At 31.1% G+C, this 23,119-nt stretch overlaps 3 protein-coding genes across 6 annotated transcripts; 2 read left to right on the top strand and 1 right to left on the bottom strand.

The window, feature by feature from the left end:
* The first annotated feature begins 3,996 nt into the window (after window positions 1–3,996).
* Window positions 3,997–6,091, top strand: LOC100815736 (zinc finger SWIM domain-containing protein 7). 4 transcript variants are annotated; one of them, XM_006578280.4, is made up of 7 exons: window positions 3,997–4,295; window positions 4,466–4,516; window positions 4,642–4,712; window positions 4,944–4,965; window positions 5,080–5,185; window positions 5,719–5,826; window positions 5,927–6,091. In XM_006578280.4, the coding sequence occupies exons 3-7, from the start codon at window positions 4,652–4,654 to the stop codon at window positions 6,026–6,028; spliced, it is 399 nt and encodes a 132-aa protein (XP_006578343.1). In that variant the 5' UTR covers window positions 3,997–4,295; window positions 4,466–4,516; window positions 4,642–4,651; the 3' UTR covers window positions 6,029–6,091. The 4 variants fall into 4 exon arrangements, with proteins under 4 accessions (XP_006578343.1, XP_003523843.1, XP_014630097.1 ...); XM_003523795.5 differs by lacking the exon at window positions 4,466–4,516; XM_014774611.3 differs by lacking the exon at window positions 3,997–4,295 and having other exon boundaries at window positions 4,328–4,516; window positions 5,726–5,812.
* A 648-nt stretch (window positions 6,092–6,739) lies between these two features.
* On the bottom strand, window positions 6,740–10,722 carry LOC100788283 (endoglucanase 9). Its single transcript, XM_003522777.5, has 6 exons — window positions 10,440–10,722; window positions 8,524–9,027; window positions 7,933–8,082; window positions 7,712–7,823; window positions 7,370–7,533; window positions 6,740–7,274 (listed from the first exon to the last, which is right to left on the bottom strand). The coding sequence occupies exons 1-6, from the start codon at window positions 10,635–10,637 to the stop codon at window positions 6,948–6,950; spliced, it is 1,455 nt and encodes a 484-aa protein (XP_003522825.1). The 5' UTR covers window positions 10,638–10,722; the 3' UTR covers window positions 6,740–6,947.
* Window positions 10,723–19,906: 9,184 nt separating this feature from the next.
* On the top strand, window positions 19,907–22,789 carry LOC113001407 (uncharacterized). The gene is made up of 4 exons (XM_026128097.1): window positions 19,907–21,423; window positions 21,524–22,095; window positions 22,410–22,508; window positions 22,680–22,789. Exons 1-4 carry the CDS (start codon window positions 19,907–19,909, stop codon window positions 22,787–22,789), a joined length of 2,298 nt encoding a protein of 765 aa, XP_025983882.1.
* Window positions 22,790–23,119: the final 330 nt, after the last annotated feature.

Raw genomic sequence — 23,119 nt, 5'->3', positions numbered from 1 at the left:
CCCCTTGTTATTATGTGCACATTCATCTTCTCCATCTATCATCGATAATCTCATTTTTTGTAAAGTTTAATCTTAATCGATCACTAGTGCCATAAAGTTGTCTTTAAAGAGATTGAAAGTTAATAAACAAAACCAAAATAAAACCAACTCATAACCGAATTTCTCTCCATCAAAAGTCACTTGAGATCGTTCAAGGTCCAATGCCTTAACGACCTTTTTGTTTTTGTTGGTTAAAATGAATCTTTCAAAAGCATAAAACCAATTCAACACATAAACTTTCTTACTTTAAAGAACTATGTAGGTCTGAATTCCTCATCGTACTTGAGGATACATAGAAGCAAAGACACCCCATTGTCGACTCCAAAAAAATAAAGAAACATAAAAAGGGAAAATACATAATTTTGAAGTCACGTCACGCACACTCGATTAAAGGCTGTCGTCCCTTATGGCGGGCGCGTGGGGTGCTAATACCTTCCCCATGCGTAAACAACTCTCAAATCCTTATTTTTAAAATTCGCAGACCTTCTTTTAGTTTTTCTAACGTTTTCCTTGAATAAACATCGGTGACGACTTCCACACGTTTTCTTTTTGGAAGACGCATCTTTTCTTTTCGCCTTTCGCACCCCATCGTAGGGTAGGTTGCTACAATGTCTAATTAAAAGAGTCACAACAATGAGAGAGTGTCACTCTTAAAGTTGTATATTCTAACTTTGTTCATTAATTAGTAGTGTAATTTACTCTTCAAGTTGAAAGCAAAAGGATATTAGAATAAACAATTTGTAGAGTGAGGTTCTCACTTTTTATCAAAAGGCTGAATTATTGAAACAAAATTATTTATTTATTTATTTCCTAAACATTGTTTTAGAAAATAACTAAATAATTACTTGATTATTAATTTTTTTATATTACTTGATTATTAATTTAGAAAGATATATAATGAATATTCATTTGATCTTGATTTTTTTGAAATGAAAAAGAGACTAAATCATACTTACACAATTTTTCATATAAAATTCATAAATGACTTATTTTCAGTAAGAAATGAACATTATATATAAATTTTGATGCATGGTACACATCAATACTCCAATGCATTTCTCAATATTTTTTAATAACAGTTTTAAAATCTCTTGTACATTTTTATTCAATGAAGGGAACATGTTTTGAGTGTTCTTTTAAAAAAGAATATGATTTTGATTTAATTGTCTCAGATTTTCCTAACTTAGTTAATCACAACAAAATTTTAATGGAGGTAAGAGATTATTATACATTCTTATTCATGTCTCTTTCTCTTGTAGCAAACAGTGTCCTACATAAAAACTTTGAAGGTTTAGACGATTATTAGAAAGAACTTGTATCTGTAGATAAGAATGAGAGATAAAAAATGAGAAAAAGATCATAGAGAAAACATTTAAAGTTCATATTGCATTATAATTATAATCAATATACTACTATATATTTTATAAACTAATTTTATTAATTTATGTGCATTTTTTATATAAATACTAAATATAAATATAAAAAAATATATAATTTAATCAAACTAGTGCATTGCAAGGATTTAAAATCTAATTATTTAATAGATTTAAATTCTTGTGAATTACATATTTTGAAGTTTAATCCTATATATGGTCACGCCTGTACTCACCAACCTATGAGGATTGAAGGAGAGCATGGAACACATACAAACCCTAGACAATCATCAACAAACAATTGAAAATGGAAAAGGAGATAAAATAATAGTGCACATAGTTATGTGCGAATGTGAATGGACAACATATGTACTAATTAGATAAGGAGGAAAATAAGTAAAATGAATGAAATGGCATGGGATTTGGACATTCTACTTTGGTCCGCTGAAGATTATTTTTCGTGCTTCTTCTTCTTTGATAGTGAAAATGCAAGCTTTCTATTGTGAATGAAGAGGTTGTGGTCTTCCAAAAGCCTTTTCTCCGAGTGGAAGAAGCTGGTGGCTAACATGTCCTTTTGTTTGTTTATTCAAAGCTCCCTCATAATTGGGACAATAACAAGAAAGTGATGGGGAGACACGCAATATGCATCTTGTTGGTGTCTGACTTGAGAATTTTCTAAGTAAAGCATAACCAATATGGTGTAGTGAATAAGGTCCCTTCACGTATAAATATTGGGAGAGCTTTATCATCAAAATAAGTTTTACGTTGCCACGTGCTTGATTTATCGTATGTTTCTCCTTTGACTTAGTGTTCAACCATGGATATTATTCTACTCAAACTTGTTTGTTAATTAATTAGTATAAGGGTTGTTATCAATTAGTTTAGTTAAGTTCGTTGTCTTATTTCTGTTACAGTTATATTATTCCACGCACTTTCACTCTCCACCGGCTCATTGTAGGCATTCCTAGGGACCATATATCTTCCTTGAATTAAGAATAATCTCTTATTACTTAAAACTATTGCGTGTTTATATACATTACACGAAACAAATTATGTGGGGAGAGTAATATTTTTTATTATTTTGAAAAATAAGTTTAAAACTTCAGAAGAATAATAAAAAATATATTTTTGCAAAAATTAATTTCACTTATTTTTTCCAATCCTCTCTTGACTAAATTTTCCTTTTGACAATGGCAATGATTTATTTGATGGTAAAGATAAATTTAGCAATATACATATATATATATATATATATATATATATATATATATATATATATATATATATATAATTTTATATATCATTTAAACTTAAAGTGATGAGTGATCAAGTTGATTAAGCGAAAGAAATAAGAAGAATTATAATATATTCATGTTTGATAACTTTTATATATTTTAAAATAATGATAAGTAAAAGAGTGAATAAATAATTTATTATTTAATTATTTTTTCATACTAAATTTTATTTATCCCATTTTCTTATTTTTTTTATAACATGAAAACTTAATTGTGGGTAACACTTTGTATTCCTCTTTTTTTTTTTAATTAGTTTTCAAAATCATATAAGAAAAAAATAAGGACATGTTTGATTAACAAAAAAAAGTTATTATATTTATATTTACTTTTAATAGGAAAACATTTTAAATAATTTTGCAATTAAAAATAAAAATAGTGAAAATATTATAATTATTTTATTTTGTATATTTGATATTTTTATTGAAAAATAAAATTCATAAAAAGTTTAAAGGATCAAGTTGGTCTAACGTAGATACTAATTTAAAGGATGAAAGTAAAACGAGAACAGTAGACGAAACTAAAATAAAAAAAATAAGATGAGGATGAAACTAAACATATTTCCTATGAACTAATGTCTTGGAATTAATTTTGCTGCAACCAGATTTGTTTCACTAAAAGAAATAACACAATATCACACCTTCCATGATTGCTAAATTGTTTTTTTTTAATTTTTAATACATAAATATATATATATATATATATATATATATATATGTATATATAATAAAATTTATATTTTAATTATTGGTTTACGGATCAGGTCAATGAGTTATCGGATCTGTAAATCTAAAACTGTGACTCGATCCATACATGAATAATTTTGATCAATTCGATTTGATTTTGATTCAAATACATAAATAAATCAATATAAACTGTTTGGATCGGTTTTACTATTATTAGACACATTGAGAGAGTTTAGAATAAAAATTATTTTCAACTAAAAACAATCTTATTGTCAAAACATAAATTAATAATCAGCTCAACGTGACTGCCCCAATATAGCATAATTCCATCCAAGTGTCTATTGATTATTGAATTAACATAATCCTTCAAGATAATTGATTAAAATTTATTGAAAATAAAATATAAAAAATCTTTAAATATGATATAACATTCAGCAAAAATGGATCATTTTCAATAAATTGTAACAATGTATACATTTAAAATTTATGCGATCAACAAGATTTATGCTATAATTCTATTTTTCTTTTTTCATCCCGGTATCTTAGGTAATTACTTAACGCACCCATTTTTGCTTGATGCACCTCAAATTTTCTAATATTTCCTTTTTACCCTTCTTCTTCCAAGCAAAAACCTAGCTTCCTCTCTCTGACCACCTCCTCCCTAAACCTTCACCGCGTGCGACCACCACCACTCACCCCCCCTTCCCTCCTTGTCGCACTGCCACCTCCTTCCACTAGATCCACGCGCGTCACCCAACCATTGACATCTTCAATCGTGCGACGTAGTCACCTACGCATCACCAAGATCTGCACACGCGACCGCTGCCACCTCCCTCCGCCGCGCGCGCAAGCCCTCTGCACACCAGATTCGCGTGCAACTTCACCTCGTTACCTCCGAGATATAGGTACGGATTGGTTAATCCATAATGCAAATGCATTACGGATTGGGAAGAAAATAAAAAGTGACTGCAATTAGCAAAGCCAGCAAATATACTACATCGTCCCAACTTTATTTTCCTACTTTCATTCCTTTACCTTTTCTCTGATACGGAAACAAAAAAAAAAAAAAACAAAGATTGCAGATTCGGAATTGGTCTTGGTTTGGTTGGTTGTCTCATTACTAAAAGTGAGATTTCTTCTTCTTGTTATCATTAATCAATTAATACAGAAAAAAAATAAGTAAACCATTTTATTGTATTATTATATTTTTGTTTGATTACTGAAAATTATAGAATTTTGTTATATTTTCAGTAAATACAGAATGAGTGCAAGCAGTGTGGTAGCAGAGACAATATGGAAGGAAATTGAATCTACACACACAGGTAAGTAACATTCTATACTTCGAATTAAGGTTTTAAATGTTGTAATTTCGTAGCAATCCTTGACATTACAGAAATTTGAGTATAAATGCTGCGCAATGTGGTTGAATTGTGTAGCAATCATTGATATTACAAAAAAAAAAAATTATGGCATAAATCTTGTTGATTGCAATTAGTTTGAATTATTGATTATTGGCCTGTGACCCAAGACCCTCTTATTTTCATGTTATAAAGTGAATGATGATCATCTTTGGAGGTAAGTAAATTGCTTCCTATTCCCTTGTGTTCTTGTCAAATCATTATATTGTCATACATTACATTGTGTTTCAATTGAAGTTCTGTGTTTTGGCCTCCATGTCAAATAAAACAGTTTGCATTTCTTGTTTGGCAAGAACTTTGAGGGAGCCACTAGAATTGTTGACCTAAGAGGTGTCAGCAAGATATCTGCTCACCCCAGTGGAAGGTTTATCTTTCAGGTTTCACCTTTCGACCTCTCTTCCATTGCATTGAATAGATAGAATGTGTCTTAAAAATCCAATATATGATTTCAAAAATCATTTTTTACACACCCTACTGGCTCAGAAAAGAGAGATAGGAAGATAAAAAGGGGGGAAAAAGTGATAAATCTGATTGTTCATGTTAGTACTAGGGAAGGGAGAAATATAGAAAGATGCAAGGTGGGTGTAAAATTTGAGCTGTGAAAAAATTTAGAGTTGAGATTATTTATATATGCTAAAAGTTGACAAGCAAATATTGTCTCTGGTTTACATTAGAGTATTGAGAGGGAAAAAGGTTGTTGGACAACTAAAGTGGGACAACTTTTGTTGTCCTCTTTGATTCTAGGAGAATATTTTTGAGATATATGTATATGAAAAAGATAAAAAGTAATAGATAATTGGATACAGTGTCAATTTTTTATGTTTAAATAATGAATGTTTTGACTTTTGAGAATCTAAGGAACCCTTCATTTGTATGATATGGATTATGTTTTCATTCTCCACTTGTTTAGGTTACAGGTGAATCCCAAAGAAAAGACCAGTATCTTTGTTTTGCTGAAAACTTTTGCGCTTGTTATTCATTCTTCTATGATGTTGTCAACAGAGGTGAACAGCTTTGTGTAAGGCCATATACTTGTTTCATCATATTCAGTTGATTATTAACATTCTTATTACTCTAGTACTCAAGTATACAATTTGCACTGTGTGGGTTTGTTCCAGTGTAAACATCAATTAGCTGCTAGACTTGCTGCATCTTTGGGATCTTATGTTGAAGTTAAGGTGTCTGATGAGGAGCTAGCTGCGTTACTATCCAAAATATAGCCTTTTCCTTGTATAAGAATAATTTATAATTTATTCAATATTGATTCTATGGAGCTGAACAAATCATTTTTAGATTTTGTTAACAGTGATGATCTCAGGAGCCTCTTTGGTTGACTTTTTCTTAGATAGAGAGCAATTTATCCATAAAAGTGTGTTTGGATGGGCAAAAGTAAAAACAGATGAAGCACTAAAAGCCACTTATGGTGGATGCTCTGACATTGGTTTTTTTTTTTTTAATCTTTTTATAAAAGAACTTGTACTAGCTGTCACAATTCCTTTGGATTTGTTTTTGACTGAGAAACATTTTCAGGTTATTCCAAATTTCCAATGAAATTAATGTTTGCAAGTTTTATTGGGAAACATTATTCTGAGTTTTAGACTAAATATAAATATAAATGATAATATAATTTGTTTTAATAAAAGTGTAAAAGTAAAATAAAATATTTCTGAAAGAGTGAGCATCTACGAGGTGCTTGGTGCACTTTTTCTGGTATTTGATGATTAGAAAATTATCATAATTCCTTTATTTGTTATGCCTGTTTCTTAGAAATTTTCAATTTCTTTTTCCCTTAACTGTTGTTAACTTCTCTCTTCATCTTTATATTTATTATTTCTTTTTCATTCCACTGGCACATAGTTCCTTAAAAGGATCTGATGCATTTGAGATATTACCTTGAAAGAGATAAATAGTCGGGTAGGTGATTCATCATGTAGCATAAAGCACAGTAAATATGTTGGATAATAATAATTACTATAAGTTACATTTTTGTGTCAAAGGGCTGAGCACCACTAACTTTAAAGTCCACTCCACCATCTGCTTTTTGGCTTGGTAGACCTCCCTTTGTTGGGTGCAGATAAGATAACATCTACACTTGATAACCAAATTCTACTTAACCTTCCAATTTAGGTGAATCAAACATTAGTGGATACCGGCAAAGTATGCCAAAGGTCCAACAAAAGCACCATTGATGTAAGTTGCAGGCTCAGAATGACTGTAATCACTGCGGTCATCTGGAAATCCGTCATTTTGGTTTGGACCTCCGACTATGGCTCCAACCAATATGTTAGGATTAGGATTCATTGAATGGAAAAACGGGTTGAAACCTCCATCGCAGCCTATGGTTTGTGGATGAGCTTCTATTGAAGGCAAGGAAGATCCTCTGTGGTGAACTCTCTTGGGAAAGTATGGACCATAGCCTACCATGTAAGACATTCTTAATGGGTTTGCACCTAATATGTAATCAACCTGAAATTTTACAATATTTTTTTGGTCAACCATGGAATAGACAAAAGAGAAGTAGTGAATATTGAACTTACAATGGTACAAGTAATGCGACTTACCTGTCTTTTAGCAATGCTCCTCAAGGTGTTTGTAGTTACCAAGACATTGCCGCAGTTAAATGTGTGCTTTGTAGCTGACATATACTTTGAATAGGTTGTAAGCAAGAATGTTATAGATGTCACATACTGGAGGTTACTTTCAGGAAGCTTGTACATGAGTCCCCCTGCCCATAAATAAAAGTACCACATAAATAGTGCCTTTTATAATACTTTTAAAGCACTTCAAAGTATATTTATTGATTGTGGATGCAAATATTTGTCATATTCTCTTGTAAATTAATAGTGCATGACTTAGATTAGCCCAACTGTGTTTTGAAAACTCAGTAGGGATGTTGCCTTTACCTTGTGTATATTGTGTGCTTGAAGAGGGAGAGTTGGGCAGAATCTTGCACATAAAATTCTCAGCTTCTTGCTTGTATTGATCAAAATTCTTATCACCATTCAGCAATGCTCTCTGCAGTAACAATAAAAAAATAAACCCACCGAGTCAAATTAACATCATACAAACAAGTTGACTCTTCATATTTTTCAATTCTGGCACATGAACAATATGATAGATATACCCTGGAGAGAAGGACGTGTGCACCAGCATATTTGTTGTCCCAGCTGAAGATATCTGGCTGATCATCAGCTCCCAAGGACTTCACCAAATTATAGTAGAAAACAGCATTTGTTGCTCTGAAAAGCCATGCAGCTCCCCACAATAGCTCATCCTGAAAATAAATTAAGCTTATTAAGACAACACATTATTTTCCAAGTAAATAATCTTATGCACTGATAGTGCATATGTTCTTAATTGTGTCATTCAATCACAATTTGTCAATGTTATATTTGATAAGTTTGTTGATTTTTACAACAATTATTTTAAAAGTATTTGATTGATATTTGATATTTTATGATTTCTGATTGATATTTGATTGACATTATAAAATATTTTAGGTCAAAGTACTTTTTTTGTTCCTGCAAACAAAACAAATACATTTTGCAAAAATTAAAATAAAAAACATTAAATTGCAGAGACGAAAAAAGTATTTAAACCAATATTTTATTTTGACGCTGCATAAAAATTAAATTCTTATTTTTCTCTTAATACTACATGCCAACCAAACCACACAATTTTGACTGAAAGCACTAGTAGTAGAAAATGGATTTACCTTGAAACCTGAATATGAGCAATAAAATGGGCAAACAGCTGATCCAAGTGAATCACTATAAGAACCTTGATACTGCAAAGCAAAGTGGTAGACCTGTTGGGCAGTTCTTAACAACTTGTTAGAGTATGTTGGGTCAACCCTTCTGAAAACAATAGATGCAGCAGCAAGTGCAGCAGCGGTTTCAGCAGCCACATCAGAGCCAGGGTTACTGGGAGAGACCCAATAGACAGTTCTGACAGTGTCCATGTCCTCTGGCCTCTCCCAGCATTTGTGGTCCACATTTGGGTCTCCAACACCAACATAGAGCCTACCAGGTGTGGATGTGGCACACTTGAGGAGGTAGTCCGTGGCCCAACGAATTGCAGCTCTTGCCTCTTTGATTTGGGGTCCCATTCTCTTCCCATATTCAATTGTGGCCCATGACAGCATGGTAGTGGTGTAGGCCATTGGAAAGTTGAATTTCACATTGTCTCCTGCGTCATAGTACCCTCCACTTAAATCCACCTGCCATACAAAGTTTGGCTATGTAATGTAACTGATGCATTTTCTTTTTTATCGAAAAGTTGTTAGTTTGTTAGTTTTATATTTATTCCTTCTCTTTTCTCCATTTTTTAACTACTCAACCAATTTTATATTTCCTCTAAGTGATGCTTTTCTTATAAAGACTTTTAGAATTGATTAATTATACGTCGTATCATCACAGACAAATGTTAAGATAATAATTATAAGTCTAATTATGATACACTTTTAATGTAAGAAATTTCATAATATCAACTAATTAAAGATTATTTAAGATATATAGTTTTTGAAGTAATTATAAAAGTCAACAGTTTCAATTATATAGCAATTCACAATTGGATAACGGGATAAAAATTAATTCTAATAACTATTGACCAATTTCTAAGTACACCTTTGACAAGATAATTATAACCATGTGACTCACCTGGACACTTTTGACTAATGAGATATTCATCATAAGGTTAAAAAAAACAAGTGAGAAGGTAGTTTTTTGTTTGAAAGGTCATCTTCAACCCAATTAATCAACTGATTTCATTCAAGCATTTTATTGTTTATAACTTGCTTTACTTGAAAGGTTAGATAAGGACTTTTTTTTTTACAGTAATGGTTAGATAAGGACTTGGAACTTGTAAAACTGAAATAGACAAATGCACTCCAAGATTTGAGTGAAGGAATGATTGTATGATGTTTCCAATTTTAAAAAACAAAGGAAAAGAATGAATACTCAATTTTCGGCATCATTAAAGCAGTTGACTTATATCGTGATTGGTCCAACTCTTTTTTTAAAGACATTTTTTTTAATTTGTCAAAAAAAAAAAGTGGGAAATGGTTAAAAACAAACAATTATTTTTTCAAAAAAATAAATCAGTTTTTTCTAATAGTCCTTTACCTTATTATGTTACAACAGTATAAAGTCAATGAAAACAAACTCATGCCAATAAAAATTTGCTCCAAGGAAATATTTGACTTTAAACCAAAACAATGGCAATGATAAAATAGACTCAACACTTCTAATAATCGAACAAAAAGAAAAGACTAAAGAAACTATAATCAAAGCAGAGTAGAAGAGTTTTAAATCAACAAGGAGATGCCCTTTTAGTGAAACTTTAATTAAAATTTCACTACTAAAACCTACAAGTAGTAACAAATTCAGCAAAAACAAGACCATTCTAATGCCCCCTTTGACCATGCATATAACCAACAATTAGGATATGTACGAATATAAAAGTTTCAATGGATACTCTTAGTGCACCGAAACTCATTGTCCATGGATAAAGAAAAACGGTTAAGATGGTATGCTCCCTCATTTTGTTGAGTTAAAACAAGCAAACACAACAAAACAAAATGAAAAAAAAATGATAAAAACAAAAGATAAAAGGGAAAAAGGAGATTGTTACATTGGCTAGGCGACCATCAAAGAGGCCAGAATTTGATCTCCATTTGATTTGTTGGTCAGAAGAAAGCCTCCCTGACCTCTGCCCTTGAAAAAACAACAAGGATTTAGCCAATGCTTCTCTGTAGTTTGGGTTGCATTGAACATTGCCCACAAACAACAACAATGTGAGGAGGAACAATGTGACCAAGGAATTTCCCATGCTCACTTTTTGCTACTTTTGTTGTTGGTTGAAGCAATAAAGTGCTTTGCTATGGAATTTGTTTATGACTTGTTGGTTGAAGCAAATGAGTTATATGCTGCCCTTTTTATAATAAGATAAGGAGAATCAATCACTTTGGCGTAATTCAAGGCTTTTCAATGACCAAACCAAAGAGACATAATAAAATAAGAACACTGTTTTATTGACTTCCTTAACCCTTCAATTGGGAATTTGAAAAATCTTTTGCATGGAGATTTTAAAAGGGCGAGTAAGTTGCAAGCATCATTGCCACATTTACTACTATAAGACAGTTTGAAACGGTTTTTGTAACTATCCCTGTATTGTCACCAATTTGGTCGTGCTTTATTGGGGTTGGGTCATTAATCTTTGTTTTTGAAGTTATGGTGACAAAATTTTCGCTGAAAATTGAATGAATATCTTGTAAATTTTAATTATTCCAGGTTAATTATTATTTCCCTGTGTTATTTACTTCCTTTTGGATTGGTGAAACAATTAAACAAAGAGAATCAGATACGGTATTTAGTTTTGGTCACGTGATTTATTACAATGATATGGATGCACACACAAAATAGTGTAACGGGAATGCTTAAGAATACAAAAACAAGTTTCGTGTTGTGATGTTATTAAACGCGTTTGGCTAAATTTAATTTCTCTCTAATACCTTTATCTTAAAACACACAATTGGTAAATTTCAGTTTTGCCAAAACTCGTATCAAAATGTAGTTCGTATAAAATTACAATGTTTTTGCTAAATAATTTTAAAAACCTGAGTGTAATTTTTTTATTATATAATATCAACTAATTAAAAACTACAATGTGTGTTTGGTTTTATGTTTCTTACGTCTTTAATGTAGATCCATTTTAAAGCTACTTTCATTAACTTTCACTTTGATGAGTATAGGACACAAATTTAAATGAGATTCAAAACATGTTTTAAATATGATTTTTAAAGTGATTTTTAAAAATAATAAGTGAAACAATTCATTTTTAGTAAATATTAAATATAAACTTCTGAAGATTTCTCAACGATTGAAATTCATTAGGAGTAAATATTTAGTATTAAAAATAGAATGTATTAATTATGATAATGAAGACTTTTCAATGACTCATTAAACAATAAAATGTAGATTATAAAAAAGTCTCCGATTTCTAAAAACAAATTAAATAACTGTTGAAAATAAAATACATTAATTATAATAATGAAGACTTTTCAATTACCCATTAAACAATAATTAACATTTACATTTGGAAAAAAAAATTCTTCAAACAATACTTTATTTTAAAAAATATTTTTTTGAATATGATATTATTATTAAATACAATTAAAATTCAAAATCTAATAAACAAATTCACAATAACTAACAAATGAATGCACAAATTGAAATACATAGATATTAAAACTACTTATCCTCTCACCAATAACAAAAATAAAATATTTTGTATGTATTAAAAACTAGCTATATATCTATTAAATATTCTTCAAATTAACACAATTTATTAAAAAGAAAAAGGTTTATATGCTAACAATAGTGTAAAAGCTTTATAAAAACATCTAATCACAACCTATTATGTATAATAAGTATGTTAACTTTTAAGATAATTATCTTAAAGTAATTTAAATGTGATTGGATGACAATGTAAAATTGTTTTATATTATTAGAGAAATAAACATTAAACTCTTAGGTGTTGTTTGGTAGGGGAGAAATTTTTTTATGTCCGAGGATCATGAATCCTAGGAATCAAAGAGTTAAGTGATATTTTTATCATTTACTTTAATGTAATAAGAGTAATATGATATTTTTACTATAGTAAAAGAAAAATTAAACTTCGGAAAATAAGATTTTTCACTTCCTCATGAGAAAGTTTTCATGCAAAACTATTTAAAAAACATTCTTGGGAAACATCCTTTCCCAAGAATGTTAATTTTTTAAAATGAATACCAAACATGGAAATTGGCCACTTGGGGGATGGTTGTGAGCTTTTTGGTTTTTGGTTTTCAAATGTAATTTTTAAAACAAAATGCATTTGGCAAAAATGGAGTTGAAATATTTTTTAAATCATTTTCAAAATACTTTTACACTCATTTTCAAAGTAAAAAAATGTTTTGTGAATTTGATTTTTAGTTTTAGAAAACACACATTTTCACATTACTTAATGACACTTTTCGTTCATCATCACCACCACCAACACCACTTTTGTCACTAGCACCACCACACCATTGTAATCACCAACATCATTGGCTACCAACACCGCCATCACCAACATTATTGCCACCATTACTATCCTTACTACCACCACTATCACCACCAGCATCACCATCACCACCAATGTCACCTCCACCATCGTCATTGTCACCACAAACACTGATATTACCACCATCGTCACCAGCACCACTAGTATCGTTATCACCACCTCCACCATCACCAATACTACCTTCATCATTTCCACCATTACATCACCATTATCACTGTCATTATCACTACCATCGTCATTATTACTACTATTATCACCATTACTACCGGCATTACTACCATCACCAATGTCGCCGCTACCACTATTGTCACCATCACCACTAGCAATTCTACCAATGTTGTTGTTGCCGACAATACCACCACCATCATCGTCATCATCAACATCATACAAAAATACTCTTAAAATAATTTTAATACACAATGAAAGTTTTAAAATGAGTTTATTTTGAAACTAATATTTTAAAAACTAGTTTAAATTTTTTTGAAAGTAAAACTAAAAATTGATTGTTATTTTTAAAATTTTGAAACTAAAAACCACTCTAAACAGGGCCTAAACTTCCCAAGAAACTAAAAATTTCTATCCCAGCAAAGGTCCCCTTAATGAGAAATAAAATAATTAAGAAGGAAATATCTAAAGTAGTCCTAGTTTTGGGAGATTTTTTTACATTAAATGATAAAAAAATTATTTTATTTTAACTTTGACTATTTAAAAAAAATTGAAGACCAATAGAAATAAATTTTATTTATGTTAATTTTGAATATGATATGTTTATTTTTTAAAATAATTTATATATATGGTAAATGAGAGCACGAATTTAAACACTTATAATTATAAATATTATTTTATTTTGAATTTTCTTATTTTGAAAATTAGAAACAATTAATAGTTAAAAAAATATTTTTATTTAGTTTTTCATATGATTTTTTTCTTAAAAATAATAAAACTCATAAATGTAATGAATAATTTCATAATCACTAATAAATGAGTGCACAAATTAAAATATTCAATATTAAAATAATTAAAATCTATTATTTTTCTCCCAACACCTAATAATTAGAAAAATAAAAATAACATATTGTATAAAATGTACATAAAAATCCACTGCATATTAAATGCTGTAGTAATTAATAGTAGAATTTATTAAATAAATGGAAAATAAAATTAAAAATAATTATCTAAAATGTCTCTAATTTGAATCATAAAAATTACACAAAAACTTCCTTTTTTATTATATAAAGACTTAATAAAATCAAAATAACAATAATACTTCTTCTGTCCCTAAATATAAACTCTTTTTTCAATTTTATTTCTCCATTTTTATAAAACTCTTTTTAAGTTGTCTTTTGTATTAATTATTTTTTCTCAAATACTCTTTCTTTCTTTACAATAAATGCAATATATTTAAAAGGCAAATTCATTATCTTTCTTATATAAATTAGATAAGAAGATTAATACATATTAGGTGTGAAAGCAACTAAGTGGAAAAAGAGAGATTATGAATCCTATTAAACCTAAAGATAATTTTGATAAAATAATATAAATTATTAAAAAATTTAATACTACTAATTATATTAAGCAATTTTTTTTAAAAAATATGAATTAATTAAATTAATCTTAGATTTAAAGACGGAAGGAGTAGTAAAATAACACTTGTCACTTAGTATCATTTAGCATTACTTTTGAAAAATAAATACAAACATGAAGAGACCATTATATCACATCTTAAACATGATAGGACCACATGACAATGTAGGGCCAACAGCTTCAAAGTTTTCAAAACACACATGACCTAATCCTCTCATTATGTTCCTCATGTGATTAGCTCGTATCCCATCATAACAAACGCATGTGTTCTCAAATGGATAAAATTGGAGCCCCTAAAACCTGTTTGGGGAAACTGTTTGTAAAAGTTAAGTCAATTCCAGAAATCAAAAGAGCAAAGTCCCTAATATTTCTCTCATCGGTTAATTGTTATTCTCTTTTTGTCAAAATTGACATGAAAAGAAGAGGCGTGAATGGCGCCATTCGGAGGGTTACCAAAATGGGCCTCGAATCGCGCTAAGCAAACGGCGCCGAATTCTGGATTCAAAAGGGATTAATTAGCATAATCACATTATCTAATTTCTTGCTTTTGTGTTTTGGTTTCAAATGTTATTGTGCTTTACTTGGTATTACCCAAACCCTATCTTCTTTCTTCCTATCCTTTTGGACCAAGACATTTATTCTTTGATTTGAATCTCCTCTTTCCACGATGTTCAATAAAAAAAATTGTGGGATTTAGCTATTTATATATAAAAAAAAAGTGGGACATGCATAAAAATAAAAGCAACCCCTGCAAAATGGGATGAACCATCTCCTAGACCAATACGTAGGTAGTTTAAAAATTACGTTGTATTTTGTACCAGAGAAGCATTATACTTCATGCAATTACTTAAACTCTTCATCACTAATCCTTAAAATACTTCTAAATTTTGCTGATTTTGATTTTGATAATATACCTTTTAATTTTCATTCAGCACCTAATTAACGATTGATGAAAATTCTGTTATATATTTTTCCCTATATTTTTTTATATAACGCTTTCACTCTACATATTTAAAATAATAAAAAAAAACCCTTGAAATCTCCGCCAAAAGTTGTTAAGTAAACCTTCTAGTCAATTAGATATAAAACAATATACATACTTCAATCAAATCAAAGAATAAATAAATAAATAAAAACAATCCTTTAAGTTAAAAGCGGTTGACATAGAGACAATACAACAAATTAATAAAAGGAAATTGATGTATTTTTCAAAGATAGATGTGAGTTAAAAATTGAAAATTAAATTTGTTTTCAATTTCAAAGATTTGAAATTGGAGATTTTTGTTTGTCATTTATTATTGATAGAAGTAGTTTTCATCGAAAGTGTGACTAATCTCTTTGTCAGGGATCATGAACGTATACAAGATGAGTAATCTCTTTCTAACATAATTTATTTCATATTCAATGATCAATCATGATTCAAACTCTAAATCATTTGATTAAGGGACATAAGTTGTTATCACTTGTGTTATGATTGTTAAAAAAAATTAGAAAGTATCAATATATATGTTTTTGGGAATAGAATAATTAATAATATCGTGATGATGATGAAGGCTAACGTAGAGAGTCTACCGGTCCAAGCACAAAAGAAACGTGTATTTTGTTCATTCACAAGACAAGTTAGAGTATTGATGCATGAATATTGAGAAAATGATGTCTACGTACTAACAAAAATCAAAACTCTTATTAACAGTTGAATATGCGTGTAATTCGTATATTCCATGCCTCTGAGCTAAGAGGGTCGTGCACGGAGATTGCATAAAGAAAGGCTTTTGAGTTTGCTTTCAACAGTGTTCTACGCTAACATTTCTACGCCTTGACAAAACCATAAAAATAGGTGATTGATGATAATAATGTTCTAAAGAAATGTTTTATTGAAAAGATACTTCATACCCGCGACACTATAATGATCTTCTAAATATTTTATACATCAATTAATTCTTCGATAGATGTGAAAAGACATATTGTAAATTTGTAATGCAGGTTTGATATTTTGGAAGGTTAAGGTATATTTTATTACGTAATACTTACGAGTAATTTCTTGTTGTAATCCTTTAATTTAGAAATTAAGGAGAATCTTGGAGGATTTTATTCCTTTATCCCTTTTATTTATTCCTTATCCCTTAACACGAGAGATATGGTGTGATATTTATGGATTTTAAAAAATTAACTATTTATTTGGTGGGTTCACAATTAAGGTCCTTCAAATATGTTGACCCAAACTCAAGTTAGCATGAGTATTTCAAAATATTTGTACAAGAAATTAGCTTGGGAGTTATAGCTTGGGAATGTATGTGATAAAGAGTGCATGTATCGGGTGATAACGATTACCTATCCTAAGATCGTTATGTTGCTATTCTTAATTTGTAGGGTGAGGATATGGAATGAGATACACATTTAATATTTTAAGGATCATGAGATTTTATCTATCGTTAGTGTTGGTACTGTTAGTCCTCTCTTAATAAATGAGACTACTATATAAAGCTATTGGGTCACTAACTCACTATGTAATGCCAGATCAAGCCTATTAGGGCTCACCATGAAATATCAATAAACATTAATTTAAACTAATGATTACCTTGCATTAGAAAGGATCAAATTTATGCAAAAAATAATTAAATTACCGACTTGGTGCTCACAAGGGTTGACTTGTTATTTTACGCTTATGATAACAGCATCACTTGGGTTTAAATCCATGATGATAGAGATAGACAATCTGCAATTCCAATTTAAGTTCTCATTGAACTTGGTGGTTTGTTTGATATGGAATGGTAAAAGCTTGCTCTAGTCCAAGAAGAAAAGCGGACCAATTGCTTCAATTGAATTTTATTCAATTATAAAATGAAGTAGACGATTTTTCTTCATTTGCAAATTCCTTAGAAAATAAAATTTGAACTATGCAACGTTTCAAGAACAGAGCTCAAATACAAAATCGTCCAGTTTAATGTAAATAAACTTCTTTGAACATCTGCAACTGAAGCTATTACTTTGATCATATCTGATAGGATAATTCTGCTATACACTTTTGTTGGCATTAGTGAATGTTCAATGATCTAATCATGATCGTGCACAAATCCTATATGAACTATATCACATCAAAAAACTATTATGAACTTCCAACTATCACTTAGTTTTGTACTGATACTGTCATCATCCTATCATAGATACACTCATGTAACACGGAAAAAAATGTACAGGTACAGATACTGTCATCGTCCAGTGTAATGTAAATAAACTTCTTTGAACATCTGCAACTGAAGCTATTCCTTTGATCATATCTGATAGGATAATTCTGCTATACACTTTTGTTGGCATTAGTGAATATTCAATGATCTAATCATGATCGTGTACAAATCCTATATGAACTATATCACATCAAAAAACTATTATGAACTTCCAACTATTACTTAGTTTTGTACAGATACTGTCATCATTACTCTAGATACACTCATGTAACACGGAAAAAAATGTACAGGTACAGGGTATGGGGGATACAGACTTTGCAGATTTATAGAAGAATTCAATTCAGGATGATTTCACATCAAAGCAAAATTGGACAAAGCAGCTGACTCATTTTGAATCAGAAATAATATTTCACACCTCACAAGAGTATTCAGGTGCCTGCAGCTAATTTATACAGCAGGCCTGCACAACATCCATTTTAAAGCAACGTTCACAGAAAGATTCTTCTTGAAAAGGTGAAAGTGGAGGGTGAGATTAGCTCCATTTATTGGAAAGATCAGCGAGAATATCCTTTGATTATCCATCCAGGCTTACATGAAGCAAACAAGAGCACCACACAGCTACAACCATGTCATAGGGAAGGATTATCAGTCTCGTCATCACAGAAGGCTTTTGGGAATAATCGGCCTTCACTTTCTACTTCAGTTTTGGAAGTAAACAATCAGGCTTCACAGAAGCTACTCCTGGGAGTAACGGCTCTCACTTTCTGCTCCATAGTTTGGTTAAGGAAATCCTGAACTTAATATAATGCAGTTTCCTTTGTATCAGTAGCATACAAAATCTTTTTAATTGCCAGACATCTGCATAGAAAAAGACATAACAAATGCTTAAGTATATTTAGTTCATTTTAAATGAATGCTCACTATAAATTTTAACAACCACATATGTCTAAAAGACTTTACGATTGATCACAGTCCTGAGCTATTTTGGAACTATCCCAGGTTTAGGAATCGATTTTTTATAAATATATAAAGAACTGTAAGCATTTTCAAATACCAATACATAACATTATCATCCTGTTATAATCCAAGGTCCAAAACATAATTCAATCAAGAATTTCAACACAAACATAGAACACATAACCGAACTACACATAACATACAAAACTATACATCATTAGTAAAAAGCCAAAATCCTATTTCATTCTACACGTATAAACAATTCAAATAAAAAATGAGAATACAAACAAAGTAATAATTCAAAAACAAAATTAAACTTTAAAATTTTAAAAAATAGAGTTTGTTACAGATCAAGTTGATCCGTAAGTCTTTTGCGGATCAAGTTGATCCATAAGTCATTTACGGATCAAGTTGATCCGCAAAAGGCTTGCGGATCAAGTTGATCCGCAAAAGTCTTGCGAATCAACTTGATCCGTAACAGGCAACTTGATCTGAGGCAATGAAATATACATGCGGATCAAGTTGATCCGTAAACTTCTTACGGATCAACTTGATTTGCGCGATCTGTCGTACACCAGAACGCACCCAACACTGCATACCTCATATGCCGTATGCCACTGACGATCACCGCAACACCAAACACCAGAATGCACCTTCACCTTCACCCAACCTAACCGTCTGTGAAGCCCGAATACGTGAAAAATGGAAAAGTGTCGGTGTCGCACCCGTATCCGATACCGATACTCCACGGATACGGCCGGATACGTATCCTAGGAGTATCCAATTTTTTATTTTTATTTTTATTTTTTAAAATACAAGATACGGCTGGGATACGGCTTAGATATGGCTTCCTAAGGCTAGACACGGCTTCAATACGACTCCAATACGGCTTGGATACAGCTACCAGGTTTAACCCTTTTTTTTATGATTTTTAAACGCATAAGCTTTATTATTTGACAAAACCCATTTGCTTCTCTTCTTCTCCATGCTTACGAAGCTCAAACCCATTTTCTTTTCTTCTCCACCCTACGTGACAACTGAAAACAAAGCTGCAAAGTGATTCTGTTCTGCATCGACGTGGTTCTTCTTCCTCGTTGATGGTTTTGCAAGCCATCTTCAACGGCGCCTTATTCTCGACGGCGGGTTCTTCTTCAACAGCTCTCTTCATTGGCAGTTCTGCAAGCACTCTTGTTGTCGTCGATTCTCGTCATCATCGATTCCCATCATTGTTGTTTCTTGTTTGTGGGTGTGTTTGATGTGCCGTGAAAGATGTCTCGTATAACAGAAATGTTTGCATCTTCAGAATATCAAGATGACCATGCTCCACTGTGGTCATTTGTTACAATAAAGGAAAAGATAGGAGATGGGGGTGGTAATAGGTTGTGGAGTTGTAATTTTTGTGAAAAAGTTGTCAAAAGTTCATACTCTAGGGTTAAAGCACATTTGCTCAGAATTTGTGGTAGTGGAATTGATACTTGTCCGAAAGTTACTGATGCATATTTGGTTTATTTGAGGAGGGTTTGTGAAGAGGCTGAAAGCATATTAAAGTCTAAGAATGTTCCTTTACCTACTGACAAAAGGACTCCAACACCACCAACATTACCACCAAAAAGAAGAAAATCAAGCAATATAGAGAGTGCATTTAATATTGAGGATAGGAATCATCTTAGAGCAGAGATAGCAAGGATGTTTTATTCTGCCAGCTTGTCATTCCATCTTGCTAGAAATCCATATTTTGTTAGTTCTTATTCATTTGCTGCTAACTGTAATCTAAGTGGGTTTCTTCCTCCTAGTTATAACGCATTGAGAACTAGTCTTTTACAGCAAGAGAGGTCTTATATTGAAAGGTTGCTTCAACCTATCAAATCTTTGTGGAGTTTAAAAGGAGTTACATTGGTTGTAGATGGTTGGACAGATGCTCAAATAAGACCTTTGATAAACTTCATGGCTATATCTGAAGAAGGACCTATGTTTTTAAAGGCCATTGATGGGTCCAAGGAGTACAAGGACAAACATTACATGTTTGACTTATTAAAGGATGTAATCAAGGAGGTAGGGCCACAAAGTGTAGTCCAAGTCATAACTGATAATGCTTATGTTTGTAAGGCAGCTGGGTTATTGATAGAAGTTGAATTTCCTCATATTTTTTGGACCCCTTGTGTGGTTCATACTTTGAATCTTGGAGTGAAAAACATTTGTGCTGCAAAGAATGTTGATGGTAATGAGAATGTCTTCAATGAAGGTGGGTGGATTGCTGAAGTAATTGGCGATGCTTCTTTTATCAAGGTTTTCATCATGACTCATTCAATGAGATTAGCAATTTTTAATGAGTTTTCATCTCTTAAATTGCTTTCAATTGCTGAAACTCGTTTTGCCTCTATGATAGTCATGTTAAAAAGATTAAAATTGTTGAAACGTTGTTTGCAAAATATGGTCATTAGTGATCAATGGAATAGTTATAGAGAAGATGATGTCAGAAAAGCTGCACATGTAAAAGAGTTGATTTTGAATGATATATGGTGGGATAAAGTTGATTACATCCTTTCTTTCATGGATCCTATATATAGCATGATTAGAATATGTGACACCAATGCTTCTAATCTTCACTTAGTGTATGAAATGTGGGATTCTATGATAGAAAAGGTGAAGACAACCATCTATAGGCATGATGAAGTGCTAGAAAATGAAGTTTCTACTTTCTTTGAAGTTATTCATGAAATACTTAATTCTAGGTGGAGTAAGAGTTGTAATCCACTTCATTGCTTAGCTCATTCTCTAAATCCAAGGTAATATTTTTATATCAATTTTTCAATAATGTGTATGGCTTAGCTTAGCTCTTTCTCAACCATAGTATGACTAAAATGTATACATATATTTTTTTTATAGGTACTATAGTGATAATTGGCTTAATGAGGTTCCAAATAGGGTTCCTCCTCATAGAGATGATGAACTTTCTAGCCAAAGGAATAAATGTCTTAAGAGATATTTTCCAAATGTTAATGTTAGGACAAAAGTTTATGAAGAATTCTCTAAATTCTCATCTTGTGCGGGTGACTTTGGTTCATTTGATATAATTGAGGATAGATGGGCATTAGATTCAAAAACTTGGTGGGTGATGCATGGATCCTCTACACCTATACTCCAAAAGGTTGCTTTAAAGCTTCTAGTGCAACCATGTTCTTCCTCATGCTGTGAGAGGAATTGGAGTACATACTCTTTTATTCATTCTTTGAAGAGAAACAAAATGGATCCAAAGAAGGCTAAAGATTTGGTTTTTGTGCACTCTAATCTTAGGCTTTTGTCTAGAAAAGAGGAAGGGTATAAAAAAGGAGAGACAAGATTGTGGGACATTAATGGAGATGTACATGATCCACTTGATGATAGTGCTGGAGTTCTTGAAATGACAGATTTATCTCTTGATGAGCCAGATTTAGAAGCTATGCTTTTCTTAGATGATGGCAATGGAGGAGAAGAAAATGAAACAATTAGAGTTTGACAATAATTTAGTAATTTCTAACTAGTAATGATACTTTGATATAGGCTATTGTATAAAGCCAATACTTATATGAAAGCTGTATTTTTTTATGTGAAATAGGGTAGAAACTGTATTTTTTGCTTATGTCACAAGTATGTCTTTTTGTAAATTGTGATCATTATATGAAAGCTATAAATTAATGACAAATGAATGAATGATCAAAGTATTAAAAGCGTTTGATGTGATTCAATCTCACAATTTGTTTATTTTTGTTGACTAATTGATATGGTATTATAGTCTCACAATTTGCCAGTGTCACTATCTCTTTTGTGGCTGAGGAAGACGCCCTTAATGGAGCCTGTCCTACAAAAGAGAAGAGTGATTGCTTGGAAGCAGGTCCAACTATGAATTCTAAATTAAAAGAATTAATACCACATGAAGGTATCATTTTATGGTCAAACATAGGTGAAAATGTCCTGTCAAAAATCAGATTTAGTTGGTACTCATTGAGTCTGCAATATCCTGTCATTTTCTGATTCTAATGATTCTTTCTCTGGTTTTGTCTAGTGACAGGAGATGTAACCAACATAGCATTGGATCCTTTATTCATGTTTGTTTTCCATTTGGGTGTTAATGGTGCAGCTATTGCTCATGTTATAAACCTTAGGTTTTCTTGATTTGATGATGATTTATGTTATTTGTTGTTTTACAAAGTTGAATATGTATCATATGGGGTTGAATTAATTGTGAATTGAATATGTATCAAGTAATGACTTGCTGCTGAATTGAGCTACAAGGTGGAATGAATCAAGTGGGTAAATTGGCTATCCTGCCATGAATTTGGCAAATTTATATTAGATTACTTGATTAACTATATATTATGTATACTACTATGTTGTAATGGAATGGAGGCACAATTGTTGTTATCAGTGTTATGAAATGCAATTAAAAATCATGACATGATAATGATTTGGTTTCTAAATTCTATTTCTGAAATAAGTTTTTGT

The sequence above is a fragment of the Glycine max genome, chromosome 4, assembly GCF_000004515.6.
Source record: "Glycine max cultivar Williams 82 chromosome 4, Glycine_max_v4.0, whole genome shotgun sequence".
NCBI lineage: Eukaryota > Viridiplantae > Streptophyta > Magnoliopsida > Fabales > Fabaceae > Glycine > Glycine max.
This window is presented reverse-complemented; position numbering and strand designations above follow the sequence as displayed.

What these genes read in the sequence shown, in the direction of transcription:
- LOC100815736 (XM_003523795.5), top strand. Translation starts at nt 4,652, where the DNA reads ATGAGTGCAAGCAGTGTGGTAGCAGAGACAATATGGAAGGAAATTGAA. An exon ending in AATTGAATCTACACACACAG is followed by an intron (nt 4,713 to 4,943) that starts GTAAGTAACATT and finishes CATGTTATAAAG; the next exon opens with TGAATGATGATCATCTTTGG. An exon ending in ACAGAGGTGAACAGCTTTGT is followed by an intron (nt 5,827 to 5,926) that starts GTAAGGCCATAT and finishes GGTTTGTTCCAG; the next exon opens with TGTAAACATCAATTAGCTGC.
- LOC113001407 (XM_026128097.1), top strand. Translation starts at nt 19,907, where the DNA reads ATGTCTCGTATAACAGAAATGTTTGCATCTTCAGAATATCAAGATGAC. An exon ending in GCTCATTCTCTAAATCCAAG is followed by an intron (nt 21,424 to 21,523) that starts GTAATATTTTTA and finishes TTTTTTTTATAG; the next exon opens with GTACTATAGTGATAATTGGC. An exon ending in TATGCTTTTCTTAGATGATG is followed by an intron (nt 22,096 to 22,409) that starts GCAATGGAGGAG and finishes ATGGTATTATAG; the next exon opens with TCTCACAATTTGCCAGTGTC.
- LOC100788283 (XM_003522777.5), bottom strand. Translation starts at nt 10,637, where the DNA reads ATGGGAAATTCCTTGGTCACATTGTTCCTCCTCACATTGTTGTTGTTT. An exon ending in TTGATGGTCGCCTAGCCAAT is followed by an intron (nt 9,028 to 10,439) that starts GTAACAATCTCC and finishes TTTGTATGGCAG; the next exon opens with GTGGATTTAAGTGGAGGGTA. An exon ending in GGAGCATTGCTAAAAGACAG is followed by an intron (nt 7,275 to 7,369) that starts GTAAGTCGCATT and finishes GTAAAATTTCAG; the next exon opens with GTTGATTACATATTAGGTGC.